Source organism: Nelumbo nucifera, chromosome 5 (assembly GCF_055504915.1).
Source record: "Nelumbo nucifera cultivar China Antique chromosome 5, China Antique-T2T, whole genome shotgun sequence".
Taxonomy (NCBI): Eukaryota; Viridiplantae; Streptophyta; class Magnoliopsida; order Proteales; family Nelumbonaceae; genus Nelumbo; species Nelumbo nucifera.
In genome coordinates, this window is record NC_142653.1 from 18,060,722 (window position 1) to 18,079,071 (window position 18,350).

The 18,350-nt window shown below is 36.4% G+C and overlaps 1 protein-coding gene and 1 long non-coding RNA gene across 11 annotated transcripts in view; one reads left to right on the top strand and one right to left on the bottom strand.

The window, feature by feature from the left end:
* The window catches only part of LOC104595549 (MADS-box transcription factor 23), a 37,640-nt gene that overhangs the window by 9,436 nt on the left and 9,854 nt on the right, over nucleotides 1–18,350 (top strand). For all 3 annotated transcript variants that reach the window (XM_010256313.3, XM_010256315.3, XM_010256314.3), the window contains exons 3-4: nucleotides 8,358–8,436; nucleotides 15,196–15,257. In XM_010256313.3, coding sequence (XP_010254615.1) covers nucleotides 8,358–8,436; nucleotides 15,196–15,257 — 141 coding nt within the window. The remainder of the gene's footprint in view (nucleotides 1–8,357; nucleotides 8,437–15,195; nucleotides 15,258–18,350) is intronic.
* Nucleotides 662–18,350, bottom strand: part of LOC148791265 (uncharacterized) — a 51,591-nt gene continuing 33,902 nt past the window's right edge. For 4 of the 8 annotated variants that reach the window (XR_016076277.1, XR_016076276.1, XR_016076278.1 and 1 more), the window contains one exon: nucleotides 662–8,483. This is a non-coding gene — a long non-coding RNA (uncharacterized LOC148791265). Of the gene's footprint in view, nucleotides 8,484–11,967; nucleotides 14,504–18,350 lie in introns of all 8 variants that reach the window. The other 4 variants (XR_016076281.1, XR_016076275.1, XR_016076279.1 and 1 more) reach the window with 4 other exon arrangements.

The following is an 18,350-nucleotide window of genomic DNA, read 5'->3' on the forward strand; positions in this document are numbered from 1 at the left end:
GAAAAGCAAAAAAGATCTGAAACCTCTCAGCTTCTCTGTATCTCTAAATGTAATTGATCTGAGAAAAAATTTATGCTGCCAGAAAGACATGATACTAGGATAAATTTGACCAATCAACTCCACCGCCCATGAATTATGATAAATAAGACCTGATTGGTTACAACTTTTTATGATACCGTTTGATTGCTACGAAACCTTTCCGGTATCATAGTCAAACCTATTTGAATATCTGAATGACATAACATCTAAAGTTACCCTTCAGCCTTCTAAAATTAAAGAAGAGAAAAGGGTAATTAGTTCACACTACTTTGTATGATGTTGTCATTAGCTCTCCAAATGCAAGGAGAAAGTTGCTGAAAAGAGAAAGGTTTTGGGTTTTATATAGGCAGACAAAAACAGTTGCATTTTTTTCTCAGAGGTTGCACCAAACAAATGAGAATTGAGCAACTCTGATGACCATAAACAAGCCAGCTGTTTGATATTCCGATGCTATGAGAAAAGACTTGATTCCATCTTAAAAATTCAGGATTGCATATTTGTGGTCAAGCTACATCAAACTGCGGGAAGATGTTGGCGATTTTGCATTTAAATGTAACATACCTTCATATTAGAACAGAAGAATGACCCATAACCAAAGATAACCAATAGAAGACCCTTGGTAGATCAGAAGAAATTAGATAGTGCCATCAAAAGAAGGATAACTTTAGTACTACCAAACCTTGAGTGAAATAACTATAATTTCCATTAACAATCTGTTGATAAGCCCAAACAGCCCATGAGGAAGTTAGCTCGAGTTCAGTAGCTGGTGCAGGCCACCCTCCCATCACTCATCACTTCACTAGAAGACGAAGGGGCTAGCATGCCACGTCTGCAGATCCTCTATCAGAGTTAGTTACAATGCCACGTGAAGATATTCTCTCCATGATTGTATTGGAAGGCCAGCTATATAAGGCCCCAATTGTGTAAGTGGAATGAGTGAATGACTACCTTTCTCCCTCCTCTTATCTTCTTCCTCACCCCTGCTCTTCCATCACCTAACCATTTCAGGAGGTTAAGCCGCCCTCTAAGGGGCTTCTGCGGTGAGCGGTTCTCTCATCAGAATCTATATTCATTTTTAAATCTGACATTTGTAAGACATCTGAAAATACAATTTAGAAGACCAGTATAAAGGATTCAGTTTGGTAAGCATCACATCCTCAGAGTTTGCATGACAAAATGGCACATAGAAATTAGAACGTGTGAAGGGTTTAGGATTATACAATGGACAGATTCACACCATGAAGGTTGAGATTCATCCATTCACCAAGAAACCATACTACACAGAAGTCCAATAGTATCTTAGTTCAGAGCTGCATAAGACAGGTGACTCTGAACTAAGTCCAATAGTATTGAAAAAATGTCACCTATATTACTCTTGGGCAGATGACAACATTTGGTCAGAGATTAAGACAGACAAATTCCTAAAGGTTTGACAGCACCAAAAGGGAAAGGGAGTTTTCCAACCAATGCTTGCTAAGATGCAACTCAGGCAATAACTTTATCCAATCAGATGTCGAAGTGAACCACTTTTGGCATGTGACAGAGACAGTTCAATAGACAGTTTGATGGTTGCATCAGGGAGTTTGGATGTCCACAGTTTCCCATGAAGACAGTCTTACATACATTAGCAATGTCTAAAAGTTTCAAGAGGGACCAACCATTGATATATTCTGGAAAAGTGCAAGTAATTGAATGGTAACTACCCTGTTGTACCATGTAAAGGAGCTCAATGAACAGTTTGATAATTCAATTAGATGGTTATCTTGGCCAGCTCCCCAAGATTCAGTTTGACTCTTAGATGTTTGCAATTCAACACATTTAGAATATGTTCCAGAATAGTATGTTTCAGAGAATAAAAACCGACTTGGAGACCTCACCTAACAGCTTAAGCTTATAGGTTGGACTGTTTCATGAGAGCATGAAAGTTGGCTAAGGCTACAGTGTAGCCGTGTAATAAAAGACTTTTACAGGAATATAAAAAGTTTCAGTGTGTCAATGTGATTAATAGCATTTTGGTCCATATACCTTGATGTAGGACTAACTGCTCAAATGCCAAATGATGTAGGATGAGCATGACTCAGGGTTATGGTAAAGGGAAAACTAAGTCTAGGAATGGAATCTAAAGCTGAAACTAAAGTCCAGAGAAAACTAAGGCTGCGCTTGGTAGAAGTGTTTACCCCGGTTCAATTTTGCAAGCATTTGGTAAACATGTAATTTTACACCAAAAATCGGTGTAAAATTACATGTTACCGTTGAATTACATCGATAATCGATGTAATAAATACATCAAAATTTTCAATGTATTTATTACATCTCTCTCTCTCTCTCTCTCTCTCTCTCTCTCTCTCTCTCTTCTCCTTCTCTTTTCTTCTTCTTCTTCTCCTCTCTCCCTGTTCTTCTTCCTCCTGGTTTCATTCTCGTCTATTTGTACCTACCATCGGTCTTCAACTTTCCCCCTTCTCCCCTTCTCTGATCAGTCTTCAACCTCGGTGCTCTGCTCAGCCTCCATGCCTCAAGTTTCTTCACTAGCGTAAGAATCGGTGTTGCAGATTTGTATCTCCTTCACCCAGGTTGGTACCAAACAACAACGAATCAGAGGGATTTGAGGTGTTGCAGATCTACTCAGCCTCCATCGCTCGCTCCTTCATCCAGAGCAACACGTAGGTGCTGCTTGGAAAACTTTCCAGTACATCATCATGTTCTCGTCCAGGAAAGGAAGGAATCCGGCAAGCAACACGTAGAGAATGACCCCACAAGACCAGAGATCCACTTTCGATCCGTTGTACCCTTTTTTCCTTAGAATCTCGGGGGCCACATAGGCCGACGTCCCACAGTGTGTGTGTAGGAGTCCGTCGTTGAGGAGCTGCTTTGGTAGAGCAAATAACCCGAAATCAAAGATTTTGAGATTTCCATTCTCATCAAAGAGGAGATTCTCGGGTTTCAGATCATGGTGAGAGATGCCCCTACTGCAGCAGAAATCAACAGCGCTGATCAATTGCTGGAAATACTTTCGAGCAACGTCCTCCTTGAGCTTCCCTCTGTAGACCTTAGCGAAGAGATCACCACCTCCAACGTACTCCATAATAAAGAAGATCTTCGATTTTGTCGCCATGACTTCCTTGAGCTCAACAACGTTGGGATGGTGGACCAGACGCATGACGGAGATCTCCCGCGCGATCTGCTCCATTAATTCTTCCTTCTTGACCTGGTCCTTGCTGATCACTTTGATGGAAACGCTCTCGCCCGTATTGAGTTCCTACCATCGAGACCCAGTTTGAAAATTTACACCATAGGAAACCAAATGTGACCAATGTAAATTTTCAAAATCATCCGGTCCTAATTTCCATCCATCACTAAACCGGTACACATTTTTCCCTGGTGTAAAATTTGAATTTACACCTCAAACAAATGCAGCCTAAGGTATTTAGAACAACACTGTAAAGGGAAAATTTATTGTGAAGAGTTTTTTTTATAAGATTCAGAACAAAAGAACAAAAAATATGTTGTAAAAAAATAGGGATAAATTTTGGTAACTAGGTTTAAGCTTGTCAGGAACTGTTTCCCAGGCTTTTTTTTAATTGTTAACAGTAAATATTAATTAAATGTTAAAATAATTATGTACAACATTTTGTATCCATGCACATCAATAAATAGCCCTGACTCAGCTGCCTGTGTCTGTCAATAATTTTCAAACTAATCGAGTTCTATCAAGTATGAACCCTTAATGCGTTCATGTGGTCCACAAGCCAATACTTTCACCCCTTACTTCCTTAGCCAACCCACCACCACCCTTGTATCCCCTTCTACCAATAAATTCCTAAATTCACAGATTGTGGCCACATTTAGGCCTTAAACGCTGCTAACACTTCTGCTCTAGTGAATTCCCCCATCCTGTAGGGCCTGATTCATGCATGAATATACCAAGCTGTCCTTAAATACTCCTCCAAATCCAGACATTCCAGGGTTACACTGGTGAAAATACAGGTTGCAGAAGGTGATGCCACCCGCTGCTGACCCATTAGTACATAATCTGTTGAGAAGGGAGCAAACTCCTCTCATATTTTGACCCAGCGTACCACTTTAATTGAAATATTCACTATGATCTCTTCTTCGTTCCACGTAGGGATGGAAAGTCTGACCGAACTCATTTTACCCACCCATTTGAACAGAGGATCATGGGTTGAGTAACCGATTTGGGTCAGGGGAAAAGGGTCAGGGTCAGTTGGGTCAAGGGTAGCCATTGGGTCATAACATGTTCATTTCTAACTTCACCACACCACTACTGGATCTGAAACTGAAACGGGAACCAGTCGCTGCCGCTACCTTTCATTTTTTATCTCTCTCACATTCACCTATCTTCTACCATTCGAGCCCTAATAGAATCCACAGTTCTGGTTATTTGAGCAGAGACAGAAACAGAGGTCATTGTTAGTCTGAAACATGAGCTGGGTTTGATTGAACGGGAAAACCCAGGACAGATGAAGCACAGCTGGGGTGACTGAATGCAGAAGAGATGACCCACAGCTGAAGCTGGGAGTAGACTGGGTGATGATTTGACTAGCATTGCAAGGAGCTACCTGCTCTATCAGCCTAACTACGTACTTAACTTTGTAGATCTAGAATACAAAGATTGGATGGAAAGAGTCAGTCATTGCCCATAAGAGTTTTGATGATCACATTCAAGAGGATACCAGTCTGCAACTTTCAAAATCTTTGGCTACTTGACTGATTCGTGTGCAGTGGACAAGGGGAGAAATAGGTTGGAGATCGGAGTAGTGGAGAGAATAGGAATAGAATAAGGAGAAAAATAATATAAAGGGGAGAAAGAGAGAGAGGGGATGGGATAGAGGATGGTCTGCACAGGTTCAGTAGAAATGGTGGAAAGGAGAATGGAGGAGAGGAATGAAGAAGAGAAGAGAAAGGAAGGACAATAAGAAAAAGAAGAAAGAGAAAGATAGAGAGAGAGAGAGAGAGGAGGTGGGATGGAGGAATTCCACCACTGTGAGTTCAGTCTTTGAATTAAGAAAACAATGAACAGTGCCTGGAATTAAGTTAAATTAGAAAGCTTATGGATTATATATACGAAGAGCAATTTTGTAAATATATAGTAAGTTTAGTGGGTCATATGGGTGGATTAGGGTGGGTCAGGGTCAAGGTGGGCTGTGACCCACTAACCTACTTAAATATGGGCGGCAAATACATTATGGGTAAATATGGGTGGGTTGGTACTCAACCCGCACCCAATCCAACCCAACCCACCCATTTGCCACTCTTAGTTCCATGTATTGCCATGAAAGCTCCTTGCAAAACTGTTTCCAAGGCTTGTTGATGTGGCTAAAAGATGGCAGACAGATGGACTAGGTTAAGTTTTCAGTGAAACTATAAGTGACAATGAAAGAAAAGAGTTCCCCTCAGTAGAAAAATTAGTGAATGGCTAAGGGTTTGAACATTTAACTACAAGAACTGATCTGCATTGATTCATGCACTTAAAATTTCTGATTGAACATGTTTGCTCTAGAAATTGATGATTCATGGTGGTTGCAAAGGATATTAGAGAGGAGAAAAAGATCGATGAGAAAGAAAACCTGGAATAGCACGATGAGCCCTAGACTGACACTAGGTCACAGGAATCACTCACTAACTTGAATGGGTTACTATCTGATTCCTCCATAATGGCATAATCTTATATAGACCACATAGGCCAACTAAACTCCTAAAAAACTAATAATTCAGAAAACAGAAACTCCTTAGGTCAGTTCCATGGATTTATAACAACTATGAATCTGAAGGCTAAATTCTAGGTCAGTTCCCTGGACTTGTATATCAAACAACATGCATATAAATTGAAGAAACAATAATGGTTTTTACTATCACACTGAATTTCATTCCAATACATGGAAAATCATCATATCTAAAAGAAATCTTTTTTAAATATGCAATGAAATTCATTTATTCATTAGAACTAGACATAATTTACAAAGGAAAAAAGAAATAAGCATTTTAAATCTATTACTTTCAGTAATTAGAACACAATATTATATATAATTGGTATTTAAAAGAAAAGTTGCAGGTCAAAATATCATTAGCAGCTAAGGCTCAGTGTGGAAAGAGTGCAAATACAAATATGTAGAGTGCAAAACCTTGTATTTTGTATTATTTTTTACATTTTTGTATTTGTACTCTCTCCAAACTGAACCTAAGGCTCAGTTTGGAAGGAGTACAAATACAAATATGTAGAGTACAAAACCTTGTATTTTGTATGCATTTGCCCTGTACATATTTCTATTTGTACTCCTTCTAAACTGAGCCTAAAGAACAAAATAATTTATATTGATAAAATATTCAAGAGAAAGATTAATTTCAGTAAAAATAAGAAAATTATTTTCCCCTTTCTCAAAACCCTTAAATCAGGAAACAATGTGTTCAAAAAATGAATGTATTAAGAGGACTTGGGAACAGCTCCAATTATTGACAAGATAAGGGAGAGAAACCAAAATTGTTTCTGTCCAGTGTATTGATGATCAATGACTGCATCATTGAAGAATCAATTGGCCAAGTAAAGGACCTAAAAGAGCAAGGGAAAAATCGAACTTTGTTTGAAGTGGTAGAAAATGACCTGAAAACTTATAATTTGACAGAAAACTGGCTCTTGGTAGAGAATAATGAGGAGACAGAATTAATGTAGCCAACCCCAAATAATTTGGGTTAAGGTTCATTTGATTTGAGTAAAGCCTTAAAATAAAATATAAGCAATATATGATAAGATAAACAAATACACATACTAATAAGGTGCAGCCAATATTGATAATATTACAATGAGCCATTCATTTTCGTTTTTTTTTTTTTTTTTTTTTTTTTGTTGCCTAGGTAGGCATCTAGTTGCCTAGACAGCACCTTTCTGATTCAAATCATGGCATTCAGCCTAGGCACCTTGTCACCTAGGTGACACATTTACTACCACAGCTGGACCTAAAAGAAGTTATGTAAAAGGACAAAAAATTCCCTACTGTCTAAAAAAACATAAAATTAAAAGGAAAAACATATCTAAGCACTTGGCTCCAACATCATTCCTTGAAGAAATACCCCCATACAAAAGCATAAATCCAAGACCCAAGCCACTCACTAGATTGATTACATAGAAAACAACAAAAGAAATATATACAGGGAACTCATAGCTTACATAGAAACACATATGGTTAAATCAGAAAAAAATGACAATGTGGAGAGCTTTATCCACATTTTTAAGGCCTATAATGCATTTGGAGATCAATCTTGAGGATATGGAACAGATATTGCGTTCAAGTTCAGCAGCAATTTCAAAAAAATATTAAATCATCAAAGATCCATGAGAATATTGAAATGTAAGACATACATGGACCATTAAAACATGATTTCAACAATCATATAGGCTTTACTACTAGCAATTAATTGTGTCATAAAACAACACGCTGTACCTGTAGAAATGCCTCATTACCCCCCCACCCCCCCAATACCAAAATTGAAAGAAATCAACTCAATAAAGAAGAAATCCCAAGATGATTTTATCAGGCAATTCTTAAGTGCTATTACTTTATGGAATCTGCCTCTTTGGCAAATTCATTTGCACTAATATAAGTTCTATTACATTCATACTAGGAGTCTTAGTTAATTAGGAGGAAGTTATGAATCTATAAATATTCATTAGTCCATTAATATAAGAACGGAGTTTATTATTACAAGTTAATGTGTATGTTTTATGTGCTGTTACTCTCTTGAGAGCGGACAACAAGGGTTTTTTTCTGAAATTTGTTCTTCAAACCATTTAATTGATTATTACAGAAAAAAAAAATAGTGTCATCACAAAGACCTGTGATTCTGATGGGTGAACTTTTCCTATTTTACACAATCTCCAAGACTCCAACCCTAAAGTGATCCTGTGAAACCTCTAATTTATGTCAATCAAGTACTGTTTTATTTAAGTATCAGCACATCCTGCATAGAGAACTTATGCTGTAATGTTTGAATGGAAAATAATTAAAGTTATTTGAAGTTAAAGGAAATAGCTATGATTTACCTTTCTTTATCAAGAAAGGTAATTGTCCCCTTGCATGAAGAAACATGTATCATGAAACTAATTTTGTAGACCAGTGTTCCTCAGATGGGAGTTGAAAAAAATAAATTAATTAAGTGTAGAATATTTGAATAGAAAGAACTTAACAAAGGTATTACATTACCATGGTTTAATATCTTTTCTTTACATTTGTCTTCTTCATTGCGATGTCATTACCTGTTATCATAAATCATTAAGCTCATGGAGTTGTTACCTCCACTGTTATCAGCATGAAATCAGTGATTGAACGATACAACAAAACAAAGGAGGAGCATCATCAACTACTGAATCCAACCTCAGAAATCAAGGTACTCATTCAACAATCATTTTCCATTTTCTGTTCTTCTGGCAGTTCCTGCAATGATAGAAGTATACAAAAGAAATGACTTTACCCAATTGGAGGACTAAAAGGTTGCCAATGGACCTGTAAAATGGGCAATTCTAAAATCCAGGCATATGAACCATAACTATGAGCTTAGGATTGGAGATTATATGAAATGCAAATTTAATAATAATAGGAGTGAAAATGAGGATACACTTTGGATTGGAGATCAAGAGAACGTAATGTGACCTTTTCTGGTACCTTGGTTCTTTACCATGTATAATTTAGATCATCATCATCATCATCTAAGCCTTCTCCCAACTATATGGGATCAGCCACATGCATCCTGTTTCTCCATTCTGTTCTGTTAAGTGCCATATCCGTCATCAAATTATGGGTGCTTAAATTCTTTCTTATTACTTCCACTGAAGTCCTTTTTGGTCTGCCCCTCACTCTTCTAGCCCTCTTCAACTGTAACATATCACTTTTCCTAACATGATAAATAACATATTTCATGTATAATTTAGATCCTGAACTATTTTTCTTCTTGAGCTTTTTTACCTTTAAATTTTTGGACAGGTAATCCTAACTTTAGTTGGGTCGTTTACTCAAATTTTAAATTTCTTGTCTAGCAAGGCTTGACACCAGATTTTTAACAGTTAAAATTCCAAAAACCTAGCTGCCATCATTCAGCAACTAGCAACTTGATAACAAAATATGACATTAAAACATTGGATGCTATCCTTTAGTTCCTAGAATTGCTGCATTCCCTGCACAACTGAAGTGAAATATGCCACACTAAGAGAGAAAACCTCTTACGCATCCCCCCCATCATAATTACAAGTGAATGCTCTGGTATTTGCTAGGAGTACTTGTCCGTGTTATATTATTGTGCTTCAATTACAGATAGAAAGCTATATAGATGGGCTTACATATTCAACCTATCCTACCCAATTCCCTAGTCCCAACAACTATCAATAGCAGTGTTATTAATACGGTAAAGCAATGAGTAGTTGTTTAGGCCTCTCTAGCTGATGCAATGACTAACAGGTGCCTAGGCGCTGACCAATGTTTTAATAAGTTTCCTAGATTGACCCGTTGAGATAGTTAACCCTATTTCTCAGATACTTGACAAACTAGAAAAATGACACTTAAAAGTTCAAATTGACCAGCAATGAAAACACTCAAAGATTAAAAGAAAATGCCATTGGTGTAGGTATCAGAAAGAAAAATGGTTTCTTTATCCATGGGTTCTTTCCTTGTTTCCTTGTTTGTATTGAAGGCAACCCAGAAAATATTTCTTGTTACTGACCTTATTATGGAGAATATGCTAGTAGGAAGATCCCTCTCTTTTACGCAAAAGACCAGGCATGCAACAGATTACTACTAAGACGGTATCAGTTATTAACCAAACTATCAAAGAGGACTGGCAAGTAGATACTGGTAGAGTGAGATCAGGCCAGTACTTGATAAGACCCAAGTCCAAAGCCAAAAAAAAATGTAATTTATAAGTATTTTGGATCATTTCTGGTTATTCTTGCCCTTAACAGGCATAATTTAGAGCATGGAGTCTGCCAAACAAACTGCAATTGAGCCATCTAGCTGAGCTGCATTTAGGCAATGTAATGTCACTTCAGTGAAGTTGCAGCAACAAAGATGTAGTTCCTTAGACAATCTAATGTTCTAGGCTGAAAAGTAGATTAGAAGAAAGGAGAAGCCTTTCAATGTCAGGACTCCAGCATTGCTCAGTTAAAAAGAAAAAAGAAAAAAAACCCAGCAGGAAAGTAGACAATCACCATTTATTTCTCCAAGCCAGATATAGAAGACTAATGCAAGTAATGTAATGGCAGATCTTTGTTAAGAGCTCAGTTCTGATGATAACGGTCATATGAGTTCAACACAACTGGCAACAATTAAGGGCCATCTAGGGGCAACAGGATTTATGGAAGCCTGGTTCTTGAAAGAACTTATTTATAAGATCCAGAAGAACAATATAACTTGACAAGACATATGGCTCTTTTTCTCACAATCCTCATCCTCAACCAATATTGATGTAATAATTGGGAAAATCTAACAAGATCACCTAGTATACAATGACAGATTCAGACACACTCATCCCAATGACCCAGTGGTTGGGATGGTCACTTGGCATCCCTCCTAAAGTGGAGGCCCTGGATCAAACCCACATAACTGCAGGCTCTCCATGGTGAGATCAGTGGACCTCCTGTGCACCCTGCTCTGCCCCTACCCCATGAGTCCCCCAGTAATGTGCTATGTGATACCAAAATGTAAAAATGGAACACACTCTTCTTCACTACAAGTTTAACTCTGGTATGAAGTCATCGTATGTTTCAGTAACAGATATAACACAACCTCCGAACTGTCCAACAAACTTGTCATACCTTTCACTTACAAGATGGTTCTTGACTCTGTTCTGCAGGTTTCTTCCACCAATGGATTGAGAATTGCTAGTTATCCTTGGATCATTGATCTAGATTCGAAGCTTTCATCGTCAGTTCTTGAATTTAAATTTAACAGCCACAACCTCCTGCTACCTAGACACTTCACTCAACCACGTTGTCCTTCAATTAGGTTTGTGGTGTGTCTTGGTGACACTAGCAAGTGCACTAGCCGCTCAAGTAATAGAGTAGTGAGTAGAGTATCGTTCCCACAAGGAATTAGGAAACAATTACTAATACTAATTTGGTCAATTCTTATCTGATCAACAACAAATCAAAACTTTATTCAAAAGCTAAAGATCATAAACTAAAATCTATCTAAATTATTGGCCCAATTGCCTTCAATTCAGATTAGAAGGGTAAGCAATTAAAATCAATCTTCAGATTCAGCAATCAATCAAATTGAATCATTCGAATAGATCATGATTGAGCCTTGGTTTGGTGAAACCCCAAGGTCATGAACAACCTCTTTCAAGTGCATGTTCATCCTATGCATGATTGATGATCCCCACATCTCTATCAATGATCTAATCATTCATGCATGCATTTCTTCAAACACTTCTAAGGTATCAATTCAAATCCGAATTGATCACCAACTGAATTGTGCAAGTTATCTCTAACCTTGCATCCAATTCAGTTCTTGAATAGTAGATCTGAATTCCTGGAGTCTTTCTCAACACTCTAAGAATTCCAAGCTTTAGATCAAATCGGCCAATCTGAAAATTGCGGATCTGAATTCTCTTTCAAGCAATTCAGATCTTGCAATCTCAGATCTGAGAATTCAGATCTGAGTTTTGAAAGATTAATTGGCTGATCTGATCTACAATTAACCTCTATTCAATAAACTTCAAGAAAAATCACATCCATTCGAATGAACAAAAAGAAATTGATTGCTTGATCTGAAATTTTACAAACTTAAGTACATCAAGAAAGAATGGAAGAGGGAGAGAGAGAAATTTACATCAAAGGAAGCTGAATTCGAATCAAAGAAAAATTGAAACTAAAAAAGAATTAATTACATTAGATCTCTGAATCAAAATCCCCAATTTCGAACTCACATTCTCTTCTTGCTAGCTTGAACTCCTTCAGCCCTTCTCCTTCTCCTTCTTGCGCCTAGCCCTTCTCCTTCTCCTCTTCTCTTCAAGATGTTCGAACCCCAAGGAGTGGGAGAGCCTTGATCTCAAGCAATTGAACACCTCTCCCCCCTCTAGAGGCCTCCTTATATAGATTTTCAAGGGAGTTCTTGCCCCTTCTTGAAGCCTCTAGAATGGGGTGTATTACACCCCCCTCTTGAACTTTCTAGAGTGCTCTCTTAAGAGCCTTCTAAGGGTTGCCACCCCTAGCTCTTTGGGCTGCTATTTGGGCTGCAATTAGGCTCCCTCTTAGAACATGTTAGCTACACTCTAGGCTGCACTTTTGGGCTGAGAATGGGCCTCCTCTTGCTGGGCCGAAATTTACTCCTTGCTAGGCTTCTTCTCTTGGGTTTTTTTTCAAAGAATTAACTTGTACTTCTTGGGCCGAAGTGTGCTCTCTTGCTTCCATAACTGGGCTGGGCTGAATTTGGTCCTTTTTGGTCCATCTTTTCTTACCTTTTGCCTTCTTTTTCTTGGATTGATTACCCCTGAAATCTTTTCTTAGTATTAAGCTAAATTAGAGCAAAATTAAATAAAAACGGCATAAGAATCCATGCAAAGACCTCATAAATTATAGATAAATTGTATGTTCATCAGTTTGTGTCTCCTCACTTGTGGCTTCTTTAAACCTTCACAAGAAAATCCTTTCTTCTACTCATCCCTTAATCAAAGCATTGACCCTCTAGGTAGTGCCCATAATATCTTCTGAAAAAGCTACGAATGAAGCAAGATGAAATTTTCTCATATATATCCTTATTAACAAAACAAGGAATATGCATTGACTGCTAGAAATGATCAAGGAGAGGAGGTGGGGCAGTTCAATTGACTCAATTCAACTGATTTATTTGATAGAATGACATCAATTAGCAGGCTAAGTACTATTTTCAAGGCCTAGAGGAAACATCAATTAGCAAAAGACCTCAACCCTGAAATAAATTGATTGATGGATCCTCAAACTTAGTACTATTTTCTTAAGCAAATGGGACTTTGATCCTATCCTGGCATTTTGTTCTATCAAGATCCAATTTTTATCAAATCATACAATGCAATCACACTTTTCGATAAAAGTATATTCTGTCAAATTACAAGTCCTTAAATCAACTTTTACTACTTTAGACCATATTTCCTATAGGCTTCCTCTTGCTCTTCTAGAGCCTTCTTGGACTGAGTAACTCTTTATTGGGACGACCGTTGGTCTTCTAGTGCATAACCAGACCATCTCAATCAACTTTACATCATCTTGTCATTAATTACAACTACTCCTAACTCCTTAATAATGTTCTCAAGTCTAATTCAGTCCTTTCTAGTTTTGCCACTCATTCATCTCAACTATGCTCATTTTTTGAACATGTTTCTTGATTGCTCAACACTTTGTGTCATATAGCAATGCTAGCACTATAATTGTCTTTTATAGAATTTTCCATTTAGCCTTATTGGTATATTTTAGTCACACCACACACCAGATGCACTTCTCCTCTTTAACTACCTTACTCTAATTCTATGGGCAATTGGGCACATCATCTTTAATTACTTCCTCATTATGAACAATTGATCCAAGGTACTAGACCCATATTTTCACAAACATAACAAGATAACCATCTTCCATATCCTGAAAAAATTATCTGAACAGAAACGTTCTAAGTGGTTAACTCTTGTAATGGAAACTAATATCACCAGGGGAAAGGAGGAAAACTAATACAGAAAATCCAGGATTGATTGAAGATGTAAGAATATTTCTTGATCAAATGCCTATTGTAGTGTTAAAATTTTATACAAAGTTCAATAAATACTAGATGCCAAAGAGGCTATATATCTCAAAACATAGTTGGCAGGGTAAAGGCTTTAATGAACTTATTATCATCCTCCATTTCTATTTTAATGAATGTTTTTTAATTATAAAAGAGGGAATTCCTTATCAAGCAATTAATATGAGCAAGAAAGTTTTTTAAAAAATAAGAAGCACATACCCCTTGTACATAAAACACATAATAAACTAAGACTTTATTAAGGAATACCCTAAAATATTCCAGAGCAAGGAGCCAAGTGAACAAGAAGTTAGAAGCCACTGATAAGGACTCCCTTGATTCAATGATTAAATCTCCAAGTGGTGGATCACCTAGTGGTTTTTTTAAAGGTAATGGATCGCCTGGTGGTATCACCTCTTTTTAAGTTAACTAATTTGATGGAATGTAATATATCCATTTATGTTATTCTAGAAACCCAGGTATTTGTAAGATGGTGTCTAATGAGTGCTAAGAAAGGCTTTAATCCTATTTGTAGGCGGTCCAAGGTCTATTTTTATTCTCTCTTTTGTATAAATCAAGCTTCATTATACCAAAAAAATATGTAAATGTAATATTTGGCTCATTGACTGTGGTCTGTGGATGAAGTATTGATGCAGTTGGCCACATAATTGAAACACAAATTAAAAACCTTGAAATTCACCCGCGAAAGTGGAGCCCTGAAAAATAATTAGATCGATTTCAAGATACTTAAACATCCTGCAAGGACAAAAATATGCATAAAATGATAGCATCAAATTAAGAAAACCAACACAACTCATTAGAGATGATCATAGACAATAAACATACACGAAAAAAATATGTGATGTCATAAGTTAACAAATATAGATAATCTAATACATGTTCTATCCAAGGTTCAAAATTTTGACATGATACACCCCATATCAGGAGGTGTATCATATCATCGGCAGGTGACTGATACATCTTTTTTAAGGCTCTTCCCAAGACTGTTGGTTTTAAACATTAAATAACGTTTAAACCTACCCCCTGCCCTCTTTTTGAGGAAAGAAAAAAGCAATACACTCCTTCTGCCATATTGGGGTGTATCAAATATCAATACTTTGAACCTTGGTTCTATCATCTATTTGTTATTGCATTGAGTAGCTTTAGGATAAGGATGCTAAATGGGTAAACTCATTCTTGCATCAACAAAAAACACAAAAGAATTGCCAGTTTCTGAAGATTTTTACATAATTCTTAACATACAATTTTTTACCATAGTCTTTTAATGGTATCTAGTGTCACATATGTTCATGGAATGTCTAGATTAATAACTATTTTTTTCTCTATTTGACCATGGTGAATATATCTTAAGTTTCATAGACATGATGTTTTCTTTTTGATATGTTAGTTCTGGCAAAGGGAGGCAGCAACCTTGAGGCAACAACTGCAAAACTTGCAAGAAAGCCATCGGTACAATCATTTCCCTCAAACTTTGAATTGAATGCATTTCAACTATGCAAAATATATCCCTAAGTAGTTAGTTGATAAACACAAAATATAGAAATAAGATTTTGCATTCAATTTATGTCCACAAGTAATCCCCAAAAAAAATGTCAGCAAAACATCTATCAAATATAAGAATGTATAATAAACAATAGAAAAATAGATAAAAAAGTAAGAAAACATTGTGAAATTTTAGGAAACATTGGAAAAGTTATGAAAACAACATGAATATAGAAAAGCTAAAATAAACATGAAAATGCGGTGATAATATGTGAAAATGGAAAGACAAGCACCAAAATGATTTTGTGTATTCCCACATGAAAATGATGCTACCAGAGGCTTCTAGAGATGAGGTAAAAGCAAAACTCTATCTTTTGTTGTCAAAATTATACAAGTAAACATAATTTGACCAACAAACAAATGTTAAAAAATATGATTGATTACAAGGACACATCACCTTATTATTTTTTGTTTGATAACAAATGTTATATTGTTTTTACATATAATATAATATAATACAATACAATACATGTTCACCAACTGTGAGTTTATTGCAATGACCCTATCACCAATTGTAAATCTCCTTCAAAAATCATTTTGTTCACATTCATACCCCCTTCTCTTTGCACATCCTCCATTGCAGCCATTATCTCAACCTTCAACGAATATCCAAAACCAATTAAATCCAAGAATAATGAAACAATTGACCTGCCTCATTCCTAAGAATACCTCCCATTGCTAGGAGCCCCAAATGATGACAAAGTGATAAAAGAAACTTGGTGGAATGAAGATCTTCAAAATATAATCAAAGTAAAATGACCATGCTATCATGATTGGATAAAAACTAAAAATGTAGAAAATTTATAAAAATAAAACCATAAGTGAAGAAGTTAAAAAGAAAATGAGTAAAATTAAATTTAAGACATATGATGAGCTATATCATAAATTAGGTACTAAAGAGGGAAACAATAGAATTTATAAACTGAGAAAAATGAAAGAAAAGTAAAGATTTAAAACAAGTTAGATGCATTAAAGAGGAAGATCAAAAGGCTTGATAAAAAATCAGAAAGTTAATGAACGATGGAAAATTTATTAAATGAAAAACATGTAGAATGGTGTTAGTGGGGGGATTAATAACTCCAATAATATTAAAAGCAACATATACCTTTATAAAATTATAAATACTAAAGTGAAGGAGACATTAAACAAAATGAAGAGGGAAAAGGCATTGGGACCTGATGGTATCCAAATAAAAGTGTAAAAAGGAGACATTAAACAAAATGAGAGGTAGGCTTATTATTGATAGCTAAACTATTTAATAAGATAATGAAAACAGAAAAAAAAAATGTCAAATGAATGGAAAAAGAGCATCATATGAGCTGACGTACAAAGTTGTAATAATTATAGTGAATTAAGCTCATGAGGTTGTCTTAGACTGCTGGTCCCAAGCCCAAATAAAGGAGAGGGGTTGCATCAGATTGGCAGCCAACACTAAAACTTTTTCCGGGCCTTCATAAATACAGATCCCGATTTGTCTTTTCATGCTCAAGCTAGGTCGTTGTCCAAAATTGATGCACTACACCTTAACCCAAGTGTAGTGTTAAGTGGAAAAAAATTTGCTAGGATGACCCCCGTAAGTGACCCACCACAGCAACACTCAGTTGTGGTGTCAAGTAGGCAAAGGGCTCCCACATCCTTCTAGATAGGGGTGGGTAAAGCTAGTCCAAGAAACAAGACTCCGTCCACTTGGAAGGAACATTAACAAGAAAAACTATGGAATTAGTAAAGATTATGAAGAGAAGGCTTAATATTGCACACCTACAAGAAACTAAATAGAAGGGTTAAAAGGCTAATGAAATTGATGGCTACAAATTATGGCATACAACAAAGGTAAATAATAGAAAATGTGTAGTGGTAATAGTAGATAAGGATTTAAAAAGTGAAATTGGAAATGCTAAAAAAAATTGGGATAGAATAATTTTAATTAGACTTGTTTTAGATAAGGAAATCATTAATATAATTAGTGTTTATGCACCTAAAGTGGATTTAAAATAAAACTTTAAAAGACAATTTTGGAAAAACTTAGAAAGATCAAATCCAAGAGATTACAAACATAAAAGACAATTATGAACCTACTTAAGGATATGTGCAAGGAGGCAACAACCAATATTAGAAGAGCAGTTGGAGAGACTTTAGATTTTACAATCATGAGGGGTTTTCACCAAGGTTCAGCACTTAGCCCTTATCTATTTGCACTGATCATAAATGAATTGACTAAACTTGTGTAGGAGGAAGTTCCATTGTGCATGTTGTTTGTGGATGACATTGTTTTAACTGATGAAACTAATGAAGGATTAAATGCAAAATTAAGATTACGGACAAGTTCCTTAGAAACAAGAGGTTTAAAATATGTAGATATAAAATAGAGTATATGAAAAGTAAATTCAATAATAATAGGAGTCTAAATGAGGATACACTTAGGATTGCAGACAAGATAGCTCAATGTAATCATTTTCGATACATTGGTTCAATAATTCATAATAAGGCAGAGATCAAGGAAGATGTCACCCAAAGAATTAAGTGGCTAACCCTGGCATGGAAGTGAGATTGTAGTGGGTCAAAAGGAGGTGCACTAACTCCTGTGGCCTTGGGCCCATGTGGGGGAAGTTGGGTTGGTTCCCCAGAGACATCTCCAAATTGGTCTAGAAGTCCCTATAGAGCCTCTTGGTGGGTTGGGTTAAACGAGGCTATGCTTGGGTTATCAAGGATTGGGGAGGTGGGCTGCAAGCCTAGGTACATAAATATAGGTTGGACCGAGGACTTCGGGGCCCAAACTAGGGTGTGTAAAGGTCTCATTGCACCCCCAGTATAACATCAACTCTAGAAAATTCCAAGGGGTGTAGTCTACCCAAAATTTATTGCCTAGTATTGTTATGTATTTCTTTTTGCACACATTGTCACGTCATTTTATGTCCATTTGCTACATGAAATGAAAATGGAGAAGTTTGTTGAAGTGGCATACCAAGTTTTTTGGCCAAGATGCAAGTAATAAAATTCAAT